The 16,002-nt window shown below is 44.0% G+C and overlaps 1 protein-coding gene across 1 annotated transcript in view; it reads right to left on the bottom strand.

The window, feature by feature from the left end:
• Positions 1–16,002, bottom strand: part of LOC144163155 (protein sidekick-1-like) — a 147,295-nt gene that overhangs the window by 39,824 nt on the left and 91,469 nt on the right. The window contains exons 17-21 of the mRNA XM_077693975.1: positions 11,779–12,032; positions 11,228–11,303; positions 8,070–8,200; positions 7,232–7,418; positions 4,044–4,117 (exon numbers count right to left, since the gene is read on the bottom strand). Of these exons, the coding sequence (XP_077550101.1) occupies positions 4,044–4,117; positions 7,232–7,418; positions 8,070–8,200; positions 11,228–11,303; positions 11,779–12,032 (722 nt within the window). The remainder of the gene's footprint in view (positions 1–4,043; positions 4,118–7,231; positions 7,419–8,069; positions 8,201–11,227; positions 11,304–11,778; positions 12,033–16,002) is intronic.

The raw sequence follows: 16,002 nt of genomic DNA, 5'->3' as shown, positions 1-16,002 counted from the left end.
TAACGTGACGAGTTCGTGAGCTAGCTCCTACCACACGCTTTCACAGTGCATTCCCTTGATTGCATTAATTTATATATACGCCCTAACATGGAAACCAAAGGGCGATACCTGGCAGCAGCAGTAGTTTGCTGGCTGATTGCAATTCCTTGTGCGCTTTGAAGTGACCTTCTTGCACCATTTTGTTTAATCGTTTGCTCTCATTCATTTTTTCCTGAAAAAAACTAATTTGCAAATGTCACTTTATCGACACCTGTGGCCCATACCAACGGTTCAGCTTGACTTTACTACCAAGAACAATAACAGAGTTCTGTTCATGTATGCTACTAGTTACACTTGTTTTTTTAATTTTCTTCATTACCATAGATTGCTCCTTCTTCTACTAAAACAAATGTATCTACAAACTCATTTTCCATAAAATTTAATCATTTAGCAAAAAGCCCTTTTGTGTTCAAATAATGCAACAAAAACGGCCGCCACATCTTACTCATACCGATACAGAATTTGCTGAATTAAATCGACATAAAGTTTGTCTTATCGGGACGAGCTAGAGCGAATAAATAAGCTAAGCCTTTATTTAGTGACACTGCATAGAGCCTATTAACGTCTCGAGCTACACGCCCTGTAAGGCATTTAAATTTCCTGACAAATATTTTACACGATATTTGTTAATGAGTACTAAGCGAGTTTTATTGTTAAATCTGCCAGTTGGGCACATCTGCGATTACAGCTTTTGTTAGGCTGCACGATGGACGTATACCATTTATATTGATTTCCCCATATGTTGTACGTTCCTACTTGTACAATCCTGGGTTTGTACAATATGCCTATTCAAACTAGGCATGTCCACTGAATAAAAATTTCCCCAATCGGAACATCAACGGTCAATAAACTAGTTGTATAAACAGCAGAATTGCAGATTGATAGGGTCACTGCGCATGCCGGGTATGCAAATGACAAGAGCATTATGTTTTTGTATTATGTCACCTCCACTAAGTGCACCGTAAGAGATTGTTCCCATAAATTCCCTTTATTCGAAATGTGACTGACCCATATTCATCATCATCAGAATACTCAGGCCCAGTGCTGGACGAATTCCTCCCTCCTTGAACTCCAACCACGCCTGTCCTGCGCTGCTCGAGTCCACAGTTCACCCCCGAATTTCTCTATTTCATTCCTCCAATAGATTACTGGACTTCTCTTTCTTTTAGACCCATCTCTTGGTATTCACTCTGTTTCCCTGATTGTTCCCTGATTGTCGGTTCGCCTCACTACATGGCCAGCCGAATTCTTCGTTTGTTTAGATTTAACCCTATTTATTTTTAGCCCCACGGCCGTGCCTTCTGATTGTAGTTCCTCAAGCATTGTTTGCATGTATTTTGGCAGTCTCACTCAGCAAGACTACGTCGTTCGCAAACCCCAAATGGCTCAAGTTGTCCCTCTTTATCCTTAATGCTATGTTTTCCCACTAAACCTTTCTGAATATCCCCTCTAGACATGCTCTGAACAGTTTTATTTGGCGAGATGGTGTCTCATTGTGTTACACCCTTTTGGATCGGCAACTTATCGCTTTGCTTGTGGAGCGTTATCCTGCCCGTGCATTCCTTATAGATGTCTTCCAGAAGTCTTATGTAGGCCTCTTCTATTCCCTGCTCCTTTAATGCTTTTTAGCACGGCTTCGGTGAGAACGGAATCAAGCGCTTTCTCGTAAACAATGAATGCCTTGCAAAGGGGTTTAGTGTACTCTGCGGATTTTTCTATCACTTGCTTGACAACATGGATGTTATCCATGGTTGAGTACCCTTTCCTAAATCCAGCCTGCTCTCTAGGTTGCCTGAAACCGGTGCTGTGACTTATGCAATTAACTACACCACTTTGAAAAATGGTTTGTATACAAACTACAGTACGGTTATGGGTCTGTCATTTTTAACATCTTTGGTATCTTCCTTCATGTGAATCTTAACTGTGTTGGCATTTTCCAGGCTATGGGCCCCTTTAATGATCTTAAGCATACTGAAAATAATTTATCGACCTTTTCATAACAATTTCGTTTTGTCGTCATCACCTGCAGGTTTTCCACTTTCCATGTCCTTGAGAGCCTTTCCAACTTCCTCTTTCGTAACTAGTGTGAATTTGCAAGTTAAGCGTGTACTCTCAGTAGTTTCCTGTGATGTAACGCCGCTGGCATGCAGTCTGGTGTAGAATCGCTCTGCTACTTTTAGTAGCTCGTCTAAGTTGTGTGTAATGTTACTCTGCTCATCTTTGAGTGCGTACTATCTGTCTTTGCCAATGGTGAGCTTCCTCTTAGTCGCTTTCAAACTTCCTGCAATTTGCAGCATTTACTCGATCACTGCCATGTTATATGCACGAATGTACGTCGTTTGTTTTACTTCTGCTAATATATCTAGACAGCTCTGATAACTAAATTTGATCCGCTGCACTTGACACCTTCATCTTCTTACGTTTTACAACTAGTTCGTTCATTTTCTTAGTTTTCTAGTTTCTTTCCAACATGCCGCTTCTCCCATGGCTGCTGCTGATTCTGTGATTGTCGTTGTTAGGTTGTCATTTAGCCTGTCAACACTATCCTTGTTCTCCTCGTTTCGAAGCACGAATGGGTTTTGACGGGTTATTCTATATTCATGTCCTTTCATGTCCTGTTTTGAGATTAAGCATTACTTTGCATCTAACCCCTCTATGATCGCTGCTTCAAGCCTTTTCTCGCACCTCTATGTGTTGCACAGTATCGGGGTTGTCCCTTATAATAAAGTCAATTTTGTTTTTTGTTGCACCATCAAGGCTTTTCCGTGTTCATTTCCTATTCCTTAATTTACCGAAGACTGTTCATTACACTCAGGTCCTGCCTCTCTGCAAATCCCACCAGTGTATCTCCTCGACTGTTGCGATTGTCTATTCCAAAGTTTCCCACTGACCTTTCTCTCTTTTCTTCTTACCTACTTTTGAGTGAAAGTGTCCCATCACAATCGTGACAGTGTTGTTCTCGTTTTCACTGGTGATTCCAAGTTCTTGGGGAAAATGTCTGCAGCTTCATCCTCGTAACTAGTTTTTGGTGCATAGGCCTGTACTATCTTTAGCCTGTAACGCTTGCTTATCTTGGTCACAACGGCCGCGACCCTCTCACTAATGCTGAAGAATTTTTCCACGTTTCCTGCCATTTCTTTGTGGATAGAAAATACCACCCCGTGTTCTTTCTTCTCTTGGGGCCCACTGTAGCACACAATATGCCCGCTAGTAAACTCCATGAAGCCGTCTTTTGTTCTTATAACTTATAATATCCAACTTAATGTCCGGGAGCTCCTCTAAAGCTACAGCTAAGCTTCTCTCATTCGAGAGGGTGCGTGTGGTGAACGTTGCCAGGGTCATGTTCTAAAGGCGTCCTGTCTAGAGCGAGAGATTCTTAGCAACCTCTGCTGCAGCGCTGGCCTGACCGCCGCCATGGTCGGGTGCTCTAACGCTGTTCGAACCATGAATTTAGGTTTGACCCTTCTTGTTCTTAAGATAATGAGCAGCCTCGACAATTGCCCTGCACAGATTATAACTTGCACAAGTAATTTAAACTGAACAGAAAAAATCAGTGTTTTAAATACTGTATCTCGTCTGCGATCATGAAATGAATCAGCATGCTGCAATTAGCTACACTTCCCGGGGCAGTGGCTCAATGTTTTCGTGACTACAGCACAGTGTCACCTAATTTTTCTAAAATACATTCCATTGTTTTTTAGTATCCTGATATCCCTGCACCCAGACATCTTTTACACCCTGCTGTATACAACATATACTGCTATGTATTTCATTCTACCCAAAGAAAAAACTCTCTACTTTCTAAGACTAAAGTTACAGGTTCACAATACAAGGGTGAATAGAATGACCCCTTGGCATGGTGGCCTGGTTGGCATGTGTTGTCAACATGGTGGCGCTATTTTCGCCCCCACCGCTCTACGCCTAATCTCGGCATATTCATTATCTCTTGCAAAAAAGAAATTAAAAAAAAACACTGATTTTCATAACATGCAAACGAGTCTCACTTGCCACTTGAGCTCAGTTGTTCGCCTGCTTGGCTTTTCTTCATACGTAAAGCTGTGGGGCGGAGATAGTGGGGCTGAAAGAAGCAAGGAAAATGGTCTTAGATAGACAGTAGCACTGACAAAAAGGCTGGCTTGGATTGCACAGAGCAGGATAATGTAAGGTAAGTTAAGGTCAGGTTAGATAAAGTTCGATGAGTAAGATAGGGTGGTGCATGGTATGGTAAAGTAGGGTAGAGCAAGTTAAGATCAGGTTATTTGAAATAAAATTCAATACGGTAATGCAGAGTGGGGAAGGGTGTGGAAAGGTAAAAAAAGTAAGACTAGGTTACATTAGGTAAAGTTCAATAAGGTCGGGCAGGGTGGGAAAAGATATGGTAAAGTTGAGTAAGGTAAGATCAGGGTACATTAGGTAATGTTTGGTGGGTAGAGCAGGGTGGAGTATGACATGATAAAGTAGGTTAGGTCAGATCATTTCAGGTAAGGTAATTGTCACTACTATAGAGTAGGGTAGGGTGGGGTATAGTCCGGTAAGGTAGGGTAAGATAAGTTTGGTTTAGGATAGGTTATAAAGTTCAGTAAGGTAGGGTAGGGCCAAGTAAGGCAAGGTAAGATCCCATTAGTTTAAGCAAAGTTTGTCTGGTAAGATGAGGTGAAGTAAGGTAATCTAATATTATGCTCGGTTAGGCCAGGGGCAGTAGGATATGTTCCATTCTTGCCTAGCTGGGTCAGGTTAGGTCAGGTTAGCAGGCTGGGTCAGGTTAGCTAAGGCTAGGCTAGTTAGGCTGGGGCAGCCTATAGGCTATGCTAGGCACAGTCAAGTTAGCGAAACCTGAATGAGGCTGGCTAGGAGGGGCTAGGCTGTGTTAAATTGGGCTTGGTTAGGTTTCCCCCCATCACCATAAGCGCAGCCCTCTTTCGCTTCATTTATTCTATGGTGTATTCAACCCGTTTGTTCCCTAATAAAAAAAGGGGGGCATTGTAACTGGTGGATGATGATGAAGACTATGGGTTTTAATGGCGCAGGGCCAGCGAGGGCCAATTGCACCAAGAAAATCGCTACATAGGAAACAGACCAAAGCGCACGCAAATGGGCCACGTATTGAGATTGGAAAATGAACAAAAAGTCTTGGGCCATCTCCCCAAACCTGGAATATGGGGAGGGGAGAAACATGCAGTGTGTGTATTCAAAGATTGTAAGTCTCTGTCTTGACACATGGTGCACGCTGATTGGGCGCCAGAGAAGTGCCGGTAGGAGGAGCAATTGCTTGCTTGCTGAGGCGGTGGCGCCCTCTCTTGCGTTGAACCGTATGTAAGAAATCGGCATGCCCTATCTGCGGCGCAGCGCAATGCCCACCCTGGAGGCTCGTCCTCGGTGATCAACGAGGCCCCGGCACCAGGTTACAGTTGCGTTTTCTTCGATCGACCGACCACCCAACCCGATCAGGTCTAGCGTCAAGAGCCGGTGGGCATACTTAAGTGTAAGAAAAAATTATAACCCGTTTATACAAACAGCTTCTGCTTGTGATTGACGATTGCTGAAGTGGACAGGGAGTGTACCACACATCTTTAATTCGACAGATTTTTTGAACCAGTCTTATTCATTGTACACTTTTCTTGTAGTATGTGTTACGTTCTAGCATGAGCCATTGGAAAACAGGTGCCCTGTGTTTGAGTACGGTGACTACGTGATACGATGACAACAGGAGACGCTGACAGCCCAAGACGCTAAGGGGCATCGCCTCTAAAAAAATAGAAAGTCCAATACCTTACCAGTATATCTTCAGGACCATCTGCTGCAGTGGATGACCCTCAAGATATATCCAGTACCCCTTTATAAACCTGGAGCCAATGCCACAATTTTTAACCTCTTGGGCACATAGAAACGGCTATTTGTTAAACTAACTGCCTTAGCACAGTCCGTGTAGCGGAATATGCATTTTTCCTGATGCACCCAGCTAGCACTACTGGAGGAATGGTCTCAATAAGTACCTCTTTGCATTAAATGAAAATACAGTAGACTCGCGATAATTCAATCTCTGATAATTCGTGCTTTCAGTTAATTCAAACAAAATTAAAATTTTTGGTTGGCCCGCTATCCTTGCAATCTATTTAAAAGCCGCTTAATTCAAAATACGTCATTGGGTTAATTCTTACTTTTTGCGTGTCCATATTGGAAATTATCTACTGCTTTCCTGCAACTATTTGAAAATTTGTGGGCGTGTATAATCATAATAGTCGAAAAATGAGAAATAGGAGCCTCAAACCTTTGAGGAAAAGAGCGTTTGCACTCAACTAATGTTTGAAACGAAGCACAAGTAAGGTATAGACCACGACGTTGCTCAACCTTCCAGCCTTATTTACCGTTTTTATGGTGCGGCTTAGAAACCAAAACAACAAGCACGCCTCAAAAAAGTCCGAGCATGAATCAGTGCCTACACTTGTTGAAGCGGTCAACACCAGCTAACGGTCAACACCAGCAACTAACACGGTACACTGTCACAAAAACAAAAAAGAAAAACGCACAATCACGCATTCGCGTGTCGCGTCTCAGCAAAAAAAAAAAGAAATGAAAATGACGCGGCAGTTAGGAAAGTGACGTGCACAGAATTCGGCTTGTGGACCTCATGCTTTTCTTTCTGTTTATTTTGTGCATTTAGGGTTTAAAAACACTCAGAAACAAAAAAATGATTTAAACCAACGCCTAATCATAATGTGTGTTGTCACCTTCCCCAGAGTCATATCCATGAGAACTTCTTATAATTGAAGCTTCGAATATTTCAGACACAATCCTGAGGACCCTTCGAGTTTGAATTATCGCGAGTCGACTGTATATTAACTGTATTCAAGCTCCGGCAATACCAGAGTTTAGTACAATGACAGCCGTGGTGCAGGAAGCCAAGCACTGCAGGTTATTTTGAGGTCCACTTAATAAAGGCAGCTATAAAATCTCGCGTCTCAGTTTAAAATATTCACAGTTTAAAAGCCTTGGTTTTTAAGTCAAATGCGACACAAATTCGTTGGAATTAAGTTGCTTACATATGAAAGGGGTCTTCTGTGCATTATCGCATTTTTGAAGCACAGATTAGTGGATGTACATATGTGGCCATAAAACCGCATCTGTGTAACACTGAGATCCTCCCCTTTTATGCAGCATGCGAGATGAAAAAGGAATAATTGATTGCGCTGACCTCCACACCGAGTTTTTGTCCTTTCCGTATGTGCCGTCTGGTAGTGGACGTGCCCGCTGGTGTCGTGCACCAACACTTGAACCTGATAATCCGTGTTCGGTTTCAAGCCAGTAATCACATACGAGAGCGTTCCGTTTCCTGGGTCTGGGATGAGGTCAGTCCTGTTCCACTCCATTCTGTCTAGTTCCTGATGGAAAGGATTCAAGAATTCATCAATAATGCATGAACCACCCAAGAACTTTCTGTATATATTGGGAACCCGGCTGACTTTCACAATGCAATGTGCCTGTCTGTTCTCTAATTGGGTGAATGGTCGGCGGGACTCAACTATGCGAACCATAAAGGCTGCATTTAACTCTATTTTATTGAAAAGGTTAAGACTTTGATACCTCATCACAATTTTATTCAGTGCAGACGTTTACATAACAAAAGAATTTGCATTTGAACCAAATGTTGCTAGTATAGTGGCGCCTTTATATTCTTCCCCAACCCCAAAAGGCCCGAGAAGAACAGGGATTTCCAACCATCCAGTATCATCATTAACAACTGCACAGCCTCTGTAGTGTGTTGTGCAAAATAACACTTGTGAAGATCTATTACACGGAGATATATCATGGACCGATAAATCGCTTACTGTACCCCCCCCCCCCCCATCAGCTGATGACTTAATATGGGTATTCAGCTGCAAACCTAAGCTGTGAAACGCGTCTATTAATTTCCCAACCCCACCCAGTTCAGTAGAAGCTCCTTAGGGCACCTAATTGTGTTAAAAAAACAATTTTCTCGGTTCTAAGTTTCAGCCTTCTGGAAAAAGATCCTTTTGTACCCGTTACCATACCTTAAACTGTATGATGTAGCCATCAGGTTTCCCTTCTCCTTTGTCGACCTTTGGAGACCATGGGGACCACTCTGCTTCAATGCTTTCTTCATCGACAGCAACAACAGAAAAATTGTGCAGCACAAGGTAACCTGCAGGGAGTGGAAACAGGGACAAGAAAAAAACCTTAAGTTTGGCAACCTAATTCTTGATAGTTAAACGCATTCACGTTTGTCGCAGTATGGGTGGTCTCTATAGCCCTCCTTACACGTTAACTTCGAACACACTCCAGAATGTGGGTTGCAGCCCTCCTCAAGTAGGCAGTGGCACGTCCGTCTCAGCTTGCAGTTTGCGCCTTACGCCCCGCTCTTGCATGCTAATATGCGGATTAAGTTTATTCTGTAGGAGAACTCCAAAGACTTTTCTCGACAAACGTAGCTGCTAGAGACAGGCACCCTAACAGAGCCATCATTTCAAGGGGTTGTTGAAGCTGCACCATGTAGCAGGTGATGCGTGCATAGCCTTGCTTGTAAACCCAGCCGTTGTATGCCTTTGGGCTTTCAGTGTCTTCGGTCCCATGCTAACATTTAACTCGCATGATACATGGTAGCACTCATCGTGCTACGAAACTCCATGCTAGAATTCAAGTGGAATGACGAAAGTATTTATTTATTACTGCAAAGAAGTATATGTACTCCCCCCTCCCAGTTTTCATTCCGGTGTCATCGATTTACTCGGCGGAGCTCAGGGGCTCCTCCTCACCACCACTGAACACTCTTTCACAACTATCATCACCCTCGCCTCCACCGATGCCCCTTTGGCAAGTTGCGCAGTCGGGAGTTAACGGCAGCAGCGCGGTTATCAGATGATTGCGAAAAATAAACAGAAGCACGGACGGGCGTAAAAAATGCACTGACCCGTGTAGCGGAATATGAATTTGTCCTGAAGCACCGAGCTAACACAACTGAAGGAATGGTCTCAATAAGTACGTCATTGCAATAAATGAAAATACAGTAGACTCGCGATAATTCAAACTCTGATAATTCGTACTTTCAGTTAATTCAAACAAAATTCAAAATTTCGGTTGACCCGCTATCCTTGCAATCTATTTGAAAGCCGCTTAATTCAAAATCCGTCATTCGGTTAATTCGTACTTTTTGCGTGTCCATATTGGAAATTATCTACTGGTTTCCTGTAACTATTTGAAAATTTGTGGGCCTGTATAATCATAATAGTCGAAAAATGAGAAATAGGAGCCTCAAACCTTTAAGGAACAGAGCGTTGCCACTCAACTAATGTTTGAAACGAAGCACAAGTAAGGTATAGACCATGACGTTGCTCAACCTTCTAGCCTTATTTACCGTTTTTATGGTGCGACTTAGAAACCAAAACAACAAACACGCCTCAGGAAAGTCCGTACATGATTGAGTGCCTATACTTGTTGAAACGGTCAACACCAGCTAACAGTCAACACCAGCAGCTAACACGGTCCACTGTCACAAAAACAAAAAAGAAAAACGCACAATCACGCATTCGCGTGTCGCGTGTCAGCAAAAAAAGAAATGAAAATGACGCGGCAGATACGAAAGTGACGCGCACAAAATTTGGCGTGTGGACCTCATGCTTTTCTTTCTGTTTATTTTGTGCATTTATGGTTTAAAAACACTTTTGACAAAAAATGCCTGCACAATATGATCACGTCTTAACTCCTCGCGACTCTTCTCGCAGTGTGGACAAACTACACCATAGGCGTCAAAGTTCCCTATTAAATACTGGTGATTTGAAATGTCCTCTTTAAGACTAAGTTTCAATAGAAAAAAAACTAGTAGTAGTTATGACTTTCCAGTACGGTACTAAAGATTGATTTGCGCCATTTTTTAAAAGCAAATAACATATTGTAAGAGCTGCTTGTATTTCCAAGGATGAATACACTCAATAAATGGTATTATCTGTACACAAGCTGACTGATAATGATTACAATAATGATGATTTCGCCCGTTTATCCAATATCTCGCATATGACTGCCTGCCATGGTTTTCATGGGCCTTTGTTTCATTTTTTATTTTCAAGCTTGTCGCAATTATCTTTGCAGTCTTCCAGTCCGTTTTTACTTAGTACTTTTGTAGGTTGCAAAGCACAAAATTGTGGCTGAGCTGATAAGCGAATTCGATTAAAAATACGACTGTTTGAGAACAGCGTATGCTTCTCACAATATGCCATGTTGATTTTTCTTTCGGTGTGCACAATACATCTGCCGCTGAAATGGGGCTTCAAAATACGTATACTTTTTTCAGTCAACTCACTATGTGTAGATGCCTCTCGACAGCCCTTGTGCGCTTTTCCCACTAGACCCGTGATGCTTTCCATGGTTATTCGAAATTCCAATGACCACAAAATAAATTCATTGACAAATTCACAATGGGCGTTTTAGTGACATGAATGCGATATCATTACACCATGTTGCCTCTCAGACCCCCGGACAGAGACAGTGTTCTGGGTAAAGACATTTGGGGACAAATTCTATCGAAAATAAGACTCATTACGTGAGAGAGCAATGTATAGTGCTCCGAATTGGCTCACAGCGTGTCGCTCGAATCAGTCACGCTCCCCACTCACAGCTCCGAAGTGCTGTTCAAAGTGCTATGTACCACGTTGCCACTGGTTTAGCTTTGGCTAACCCTAATTGATAGCGAAAGCTTCCTTCATCGCACACAGCCATGAGCTTCACATGGCCTCCTGGCTTTCCTCTGTGGCGCGCGCTTATCGCTGCGGCGGTGGCATCCTCGCCTTACTCCGCCAGGTGGCGACACGGCTCCATTCCCTCCTCGCCTGTCTCTCCCGTCCCGCCTAGCTCTCCCCACCATCGGGCCGCTGCTCCGTTCCGGGCGCTTGCGAATGGGGGTATGGTTTAATCTCTAGATCTCAAGGTCAAAACTGGTCACTGCGCGAAGACTGCCAGAGATGGCGTAGTGTAGCTTTGCTACAAAATTGTTCCCGTGTGAACGAAAATACAACCCCCTGCCACGTGTACACATCCTGCACTAGTACCCTTCCTTCACAAAATCCTAGAAGTTCTCCGGAAAAGTGGCAGCACCTGGTCAAATATTTGAAACCTTTCATTTGAAGACTGCCTCAAGAGCACATGTTAACAATGAGTGGAACAAGCCACAGTCACTTACTTGACTCTGGTGTTTTGGCTGTTATCATATTGCTGCGTTCGCTCCATGGCAGCAGACCCATATTCTTGGCCGTTACCTTTATTGGAAGGTGTGTAAGAGGAATAGAACACATTTCAGTTTGAATGCCATTTACCCTTTCGGCCTTCAGCAAGCACTCCAATCATGAGTACTTTTGAAGAAGTTTCCGCAGGAAAAACGTGGGCGCTTTTCAGTAGCATCTGCTCTTATTGCTCTCATTCACTCAAACAAACCATCTCATAACAGCTAAAATCATTTTATGAAGTTCAACTTTGTAAAAGTCAAATAACTAAATAAACAATTATTACTTTATTGTAAAATGAAGGTCCCAAAACCTTGACATCTGAAGTGTGTGTCAAGTGGGTGTCAACTAACATTTCTTGTCTACGTTCATTCATCTGTTACTCTTAATTTTCTGTTGAGCGAACCTAAACTAGGCAGGGAAAACAAGTTTGCACGTCAAAATCATTTTCCCCCTGACCCTTCAAGAGCGTAACAATTAGCCCCAATACAAGTCCCTGTTATGCTCTTACAAGCACTTGGTATGCCTTGTTGGGAAGCAAGGGAGACAGGACGGCGCAGTGGTGACCGGCCCGGACTTCGCTGTCACAACTAGCGTTCCCTGGCGTTAGAGTGAAGTTTGTGGGAAACACGTCCTCTTCGACCGGTTTGACGCGGACGACGTAACGCTCGAGTTCACCATTGGGCGGGTGCGGTGGCAGCCAGCTGACGAGCAGCTGCTGGCTGCTGGCATTGTAGACGGTCAGGTTGGTCGGAGGTGGAGGCGCTGGGAAGGGCAGAAAAGGTCAGTTCAGACAAACTAGGCACTATTACTCGGTGCATGGTGAGAGAAAACAATGCACAGAGAGCAGACTACTGGTCCAATCCTGTGTCCTATGGATCCATACGCTTCAGCATAATTTATCATCCCATCTCTCACAATGAGAAGAAGTTTTAAAAAGACAAAGATGGAAGCCACAGCAAGCAAAAATAAACAAACAAAAAATCCTCAGGGCACAAGCTTTAATTAAAGGCGAATGTTTGGTGATCCTTATTAAGAACTGCTCTACGGCTACATCGTATTTGTGTCTTTGTCTTTGCTTTCGTTTCGTTGGCTCTTGCCGCAAATACATCAGCTGACATTTTCTCTCCCCCACTGTTGTGCATCTTTTTCTTCACTTTCGCTTGTTCGTCTTGCGGTTTGGATTCTGTCAGCAAGCAGACTAGCACAAACCACGCACAGCTTCCATAGAATCAGGGTTGAGCGTGGCTGGTGTGCACCTCTTCTAGTCACATGCAAATCACGTCGAGATGTCACTCACTATTCTACAACTTTTACGCCTCCACTTCAAAGTTTTGTGAATTTTGTGAAGCAGGCACATAGCCCCTCAAAGCTCCCGATTCCTTACCAAGTCCGCAAGTGGGTATGTCTCACATAGAAAGGAGCGACGACATTGGTTTCACCACTTCCAATATGCAGAAATGATAGAGTGCGCTTCTACCACACAGGCCCGCGTTCAAATTCTATTGAATCACACATGAATTCTTGCTTACTCTTTTACAGCAGAGGCCATATTCTTGGAGTGTAGAGTGCTTAAACTTTGACTAGTAGACCAAGGACGAGAAAGTCTACCAAACAGAAAAAAGAACATTGCGCTTCGTTTGCGCTTCATTCTGTTTTGTAGTCCTTCTCGTCCTCGTTCTACTAGTCAAAGTTTAGGCGTTCTCCATTCCAGCTATGCAGCACCAACTAACCCCTACAAATGCCATATTCCTGCCCAGACAACTGCAATAACCGCAACAATGACGGTTTCTGGCCTTAAAGGCTCACTGAAGTAAATTTGTCAAGCTCCCATTTTCGCTTGCACTACGTAGAGTGGCTCAAATAAACACACTTTTAATCGTTCATCCGGGTGATAAGGCGGTGTTTATTTTATAAAACCTGAAAGGAAAAAAAAAACTGCTACGCGCGGTATGCGGCGGCCGCACAAACAGCAGTGGTGTCAGTAAAAGGTGCTACGTGTTTGGACGATTTCCAAGATTAGAATTCAAACCAGTTTTGGTTTAGGTTCTGTAAAACAACGTGCTTGGCATCCAACCTAATCGTTGGATAGACATTCTTGACATCTCAGTAATCGATATACCGCGCTTCTTCCATGTTGTCGTCAGATAAGCGCGTCAGAGAAAATGCGTCAGATAAGCCTAACAGCACAGCTTGGAATCGTACCAATCACTAGCCCAGGTGTATGCAGTGGATGAACGGCCTCCACGTCACCGCAGACGCTCAAATGCGATTCGTTTTCCCCCCATCTTTGGAGCTTGCCTGGCTCATGCCTGTGTCGTAAAAAGCGTGTTTACACCAGGCCAAGGGTCTGCTGATTCCAGAATATGCCCACTGCCCACAAGCAGTCGGCGCTTCTGGCAACAGCACGCCAACCAGAACTCGCCAGTGCGCCAGTGTCAGTATGCACTAGTTCTGCGAACTTGATCGCAGAGCAGTGAGCATTACAGAGCAAGAATGGAGAATGCAGTATAGAAAACAGTGCCCAAAAACAAATACATCAACTTTAAAAAAGCACTATCGGGGATTACAACTTGCGGCTTGCGAAACAATATGCTTACAGCACTCCAGACCACTCCGCCATAAGCCAGTGATGCCAGGGGCGGAAATATAAAGTATATCATTTAGAGCCAGTTCACATTTCAGCACGAAAGTGTCTTATATCGGGCTACACAAACCTCACCGACGTCATATCTATCACGAAAATAACATGCCCAGAATAAGTTCAATTGGCGCGGCGGCCCCAGGATTCCGGCCCACGATCACTCTGGCCTCAACGAGAAGTGTGATATGCTGTGCCGACTTATGACCTTCCCTCTAACTTTTTCATTAAGACTGTGCTGCCATCTTGGAGAGGTGAATGGAAGTAGTGCGTCATGACGCTAATGAGCGCCAATAGTTGCTGCCTCAAAGGGCAGCGTATAGCTGCGAAAACGGCTGTGTTTAACCGTCCGCTGCCTGTGTGGAACACCGGCGGCGTTCCACAAGCTGAGCTCGTTTGAACGCAAGCGTCTGGCGTACACGCCACGGGGCAGGACCAATGCACCTATGCCGAACCTTTGCCGAAGCGACCCGCCAGCAGGACATCGCTCGCCAGCAGGATGTCGCCTGCCAAGCGCACCCACAAGACAGCTTCCGACCCGCAAATCATGTAGCGGACCGTGACTTCACCAAACGATTCGCTGACAACCCGCTCGGTTTCGTTCACACAGTGTGCGAGGGCCTGGGGTTTCAATCAGAGTTACGCAATGATCCGGCTCGTGTAATCCAGTGTCTAATGTTGATGCGTCTAACGGTGCCATACCGACGAAATATCGTGATGTGCAATTCATATCGATCCACAATAAACATTCCAATGCTCCTGTGAAGGCCCATTTCACTTTCGGCTTTTACCGATTCCCATGAAAGAACAATCAACCACATTTTCACATTCAGTTTTCGCATTTCAAGCAGCTTAGATGACTATTTCTTGTATAGCGCTCGTGTAGTAAGTGTCGCCCGCATTCCCACAATATCTCATCTATATGGACTTCATTGCTTAAAAGAAAAGGCGCTCGCAGATGTGTGGTCGTGCTGCTGACAGCTGTGCTAGTTCGCCCAGCGCAAAAAGTGCTTGTTGAAACCTGTTTGTACGCTGTACAGTAAAAGTTCCTGTTAATTTTATTTCCCTAGTACCTATATTAACTTCGCTGACTCTTCTCCCGCCGGCAATTGGCCTTAGAACTTTCTAGTAGCCTACCAGCCATCGAAGCGTCGCATGTGCGCCTGTGTGGAGCGACTTTGACTTCGAGCTTGATGCAGTCTACAAACTAACAAACTAAAAGCACGTTCTTCCAGGCACAAGCGCGCCGTGGCTCAGTTTGAACTGAGCGAATGAATTGCGATGAGCTGCCAGCTGGAGACCGACTAAACGCTGTTCGGACTGATTCTGTCGGAGGGTCGGTGAGCCGGGCAGTAGCGCCACCAAGACAAACCATCTTGTTTTGCCGTCATACGAAACATCATAGAAATTGGCAAGGAGGTTGCGGAGAAAAGGACAGCATTTCGAATTGATTTTTCCACTCAATAGAGCCGCGTACCCGCAGCGAGAGTGGTCGAAACATGGCCTAGAGACTCCGGACTGCAATTTTCGGAAGTAATTCCACAATGTTTACAAATCATTTCAGTGTCCCTTTTAAAGTACCGATTACCTATGTGGCAAATTTCATTTATTGTGATAAATACGTAATTCTAGTTGAGATTGTGGTGCAGTATGGGGTGTTCTACGATTATTATTAGGCAAAATTATTATGTGTCGCATTGTGCAAAGAAGCACGGCTGCTGTTTGTTGTTAGCAATGCTATACAGTATTTCCTCACACTGTTCATTAAATGTTCCACTAATAAACACTCCGAAACTTCCTTACACGAGCAAGTTGAAGTAACACTTAGTGTCCTTGTACATTAAAAAATATCTACTCGAAAAATAAGAGAGAAAATGTTAGGTAATATTGACTGAAATTATTGGTTGTTTGATGGTTACCGCTTTTGTAATTGTAGCTGATCGAGTCAAAAGGATCTAAGACATAGAAGTGAGGCATTGACATCCCACTTTTTCATTACAAAACAAAACAAACTTAAATTTTGGTGGTTTAACGCACCGAAGCTACCCCTGGGAAATAAGGTGCACCATGGTGGAGGCTCCGGATCAGTGGCGG

The sequence above is a fragment of the Haemaphysalis longicornis genome, unplaced genomic scaffold, assembly GCF_048455015.1.
Source record: "Haemaphysalis longicornis isolate Haplotype H1 unplaced genomic scaffold, Haemaphysalis longicornis Haplotype H1 scaffold_12, whole genome shotgun sequence".
NCBI lineage: Eukaryota > Metazoa > Arthropoda > Arachnida > Ixodida > Ixodidae > Haemaphysalis > Haemaphysalis longicornis.
Note: the sequence above shows the minus strand (reverse complement) of the source record. Positions and strands in the feature narration are given on the sequence as shown.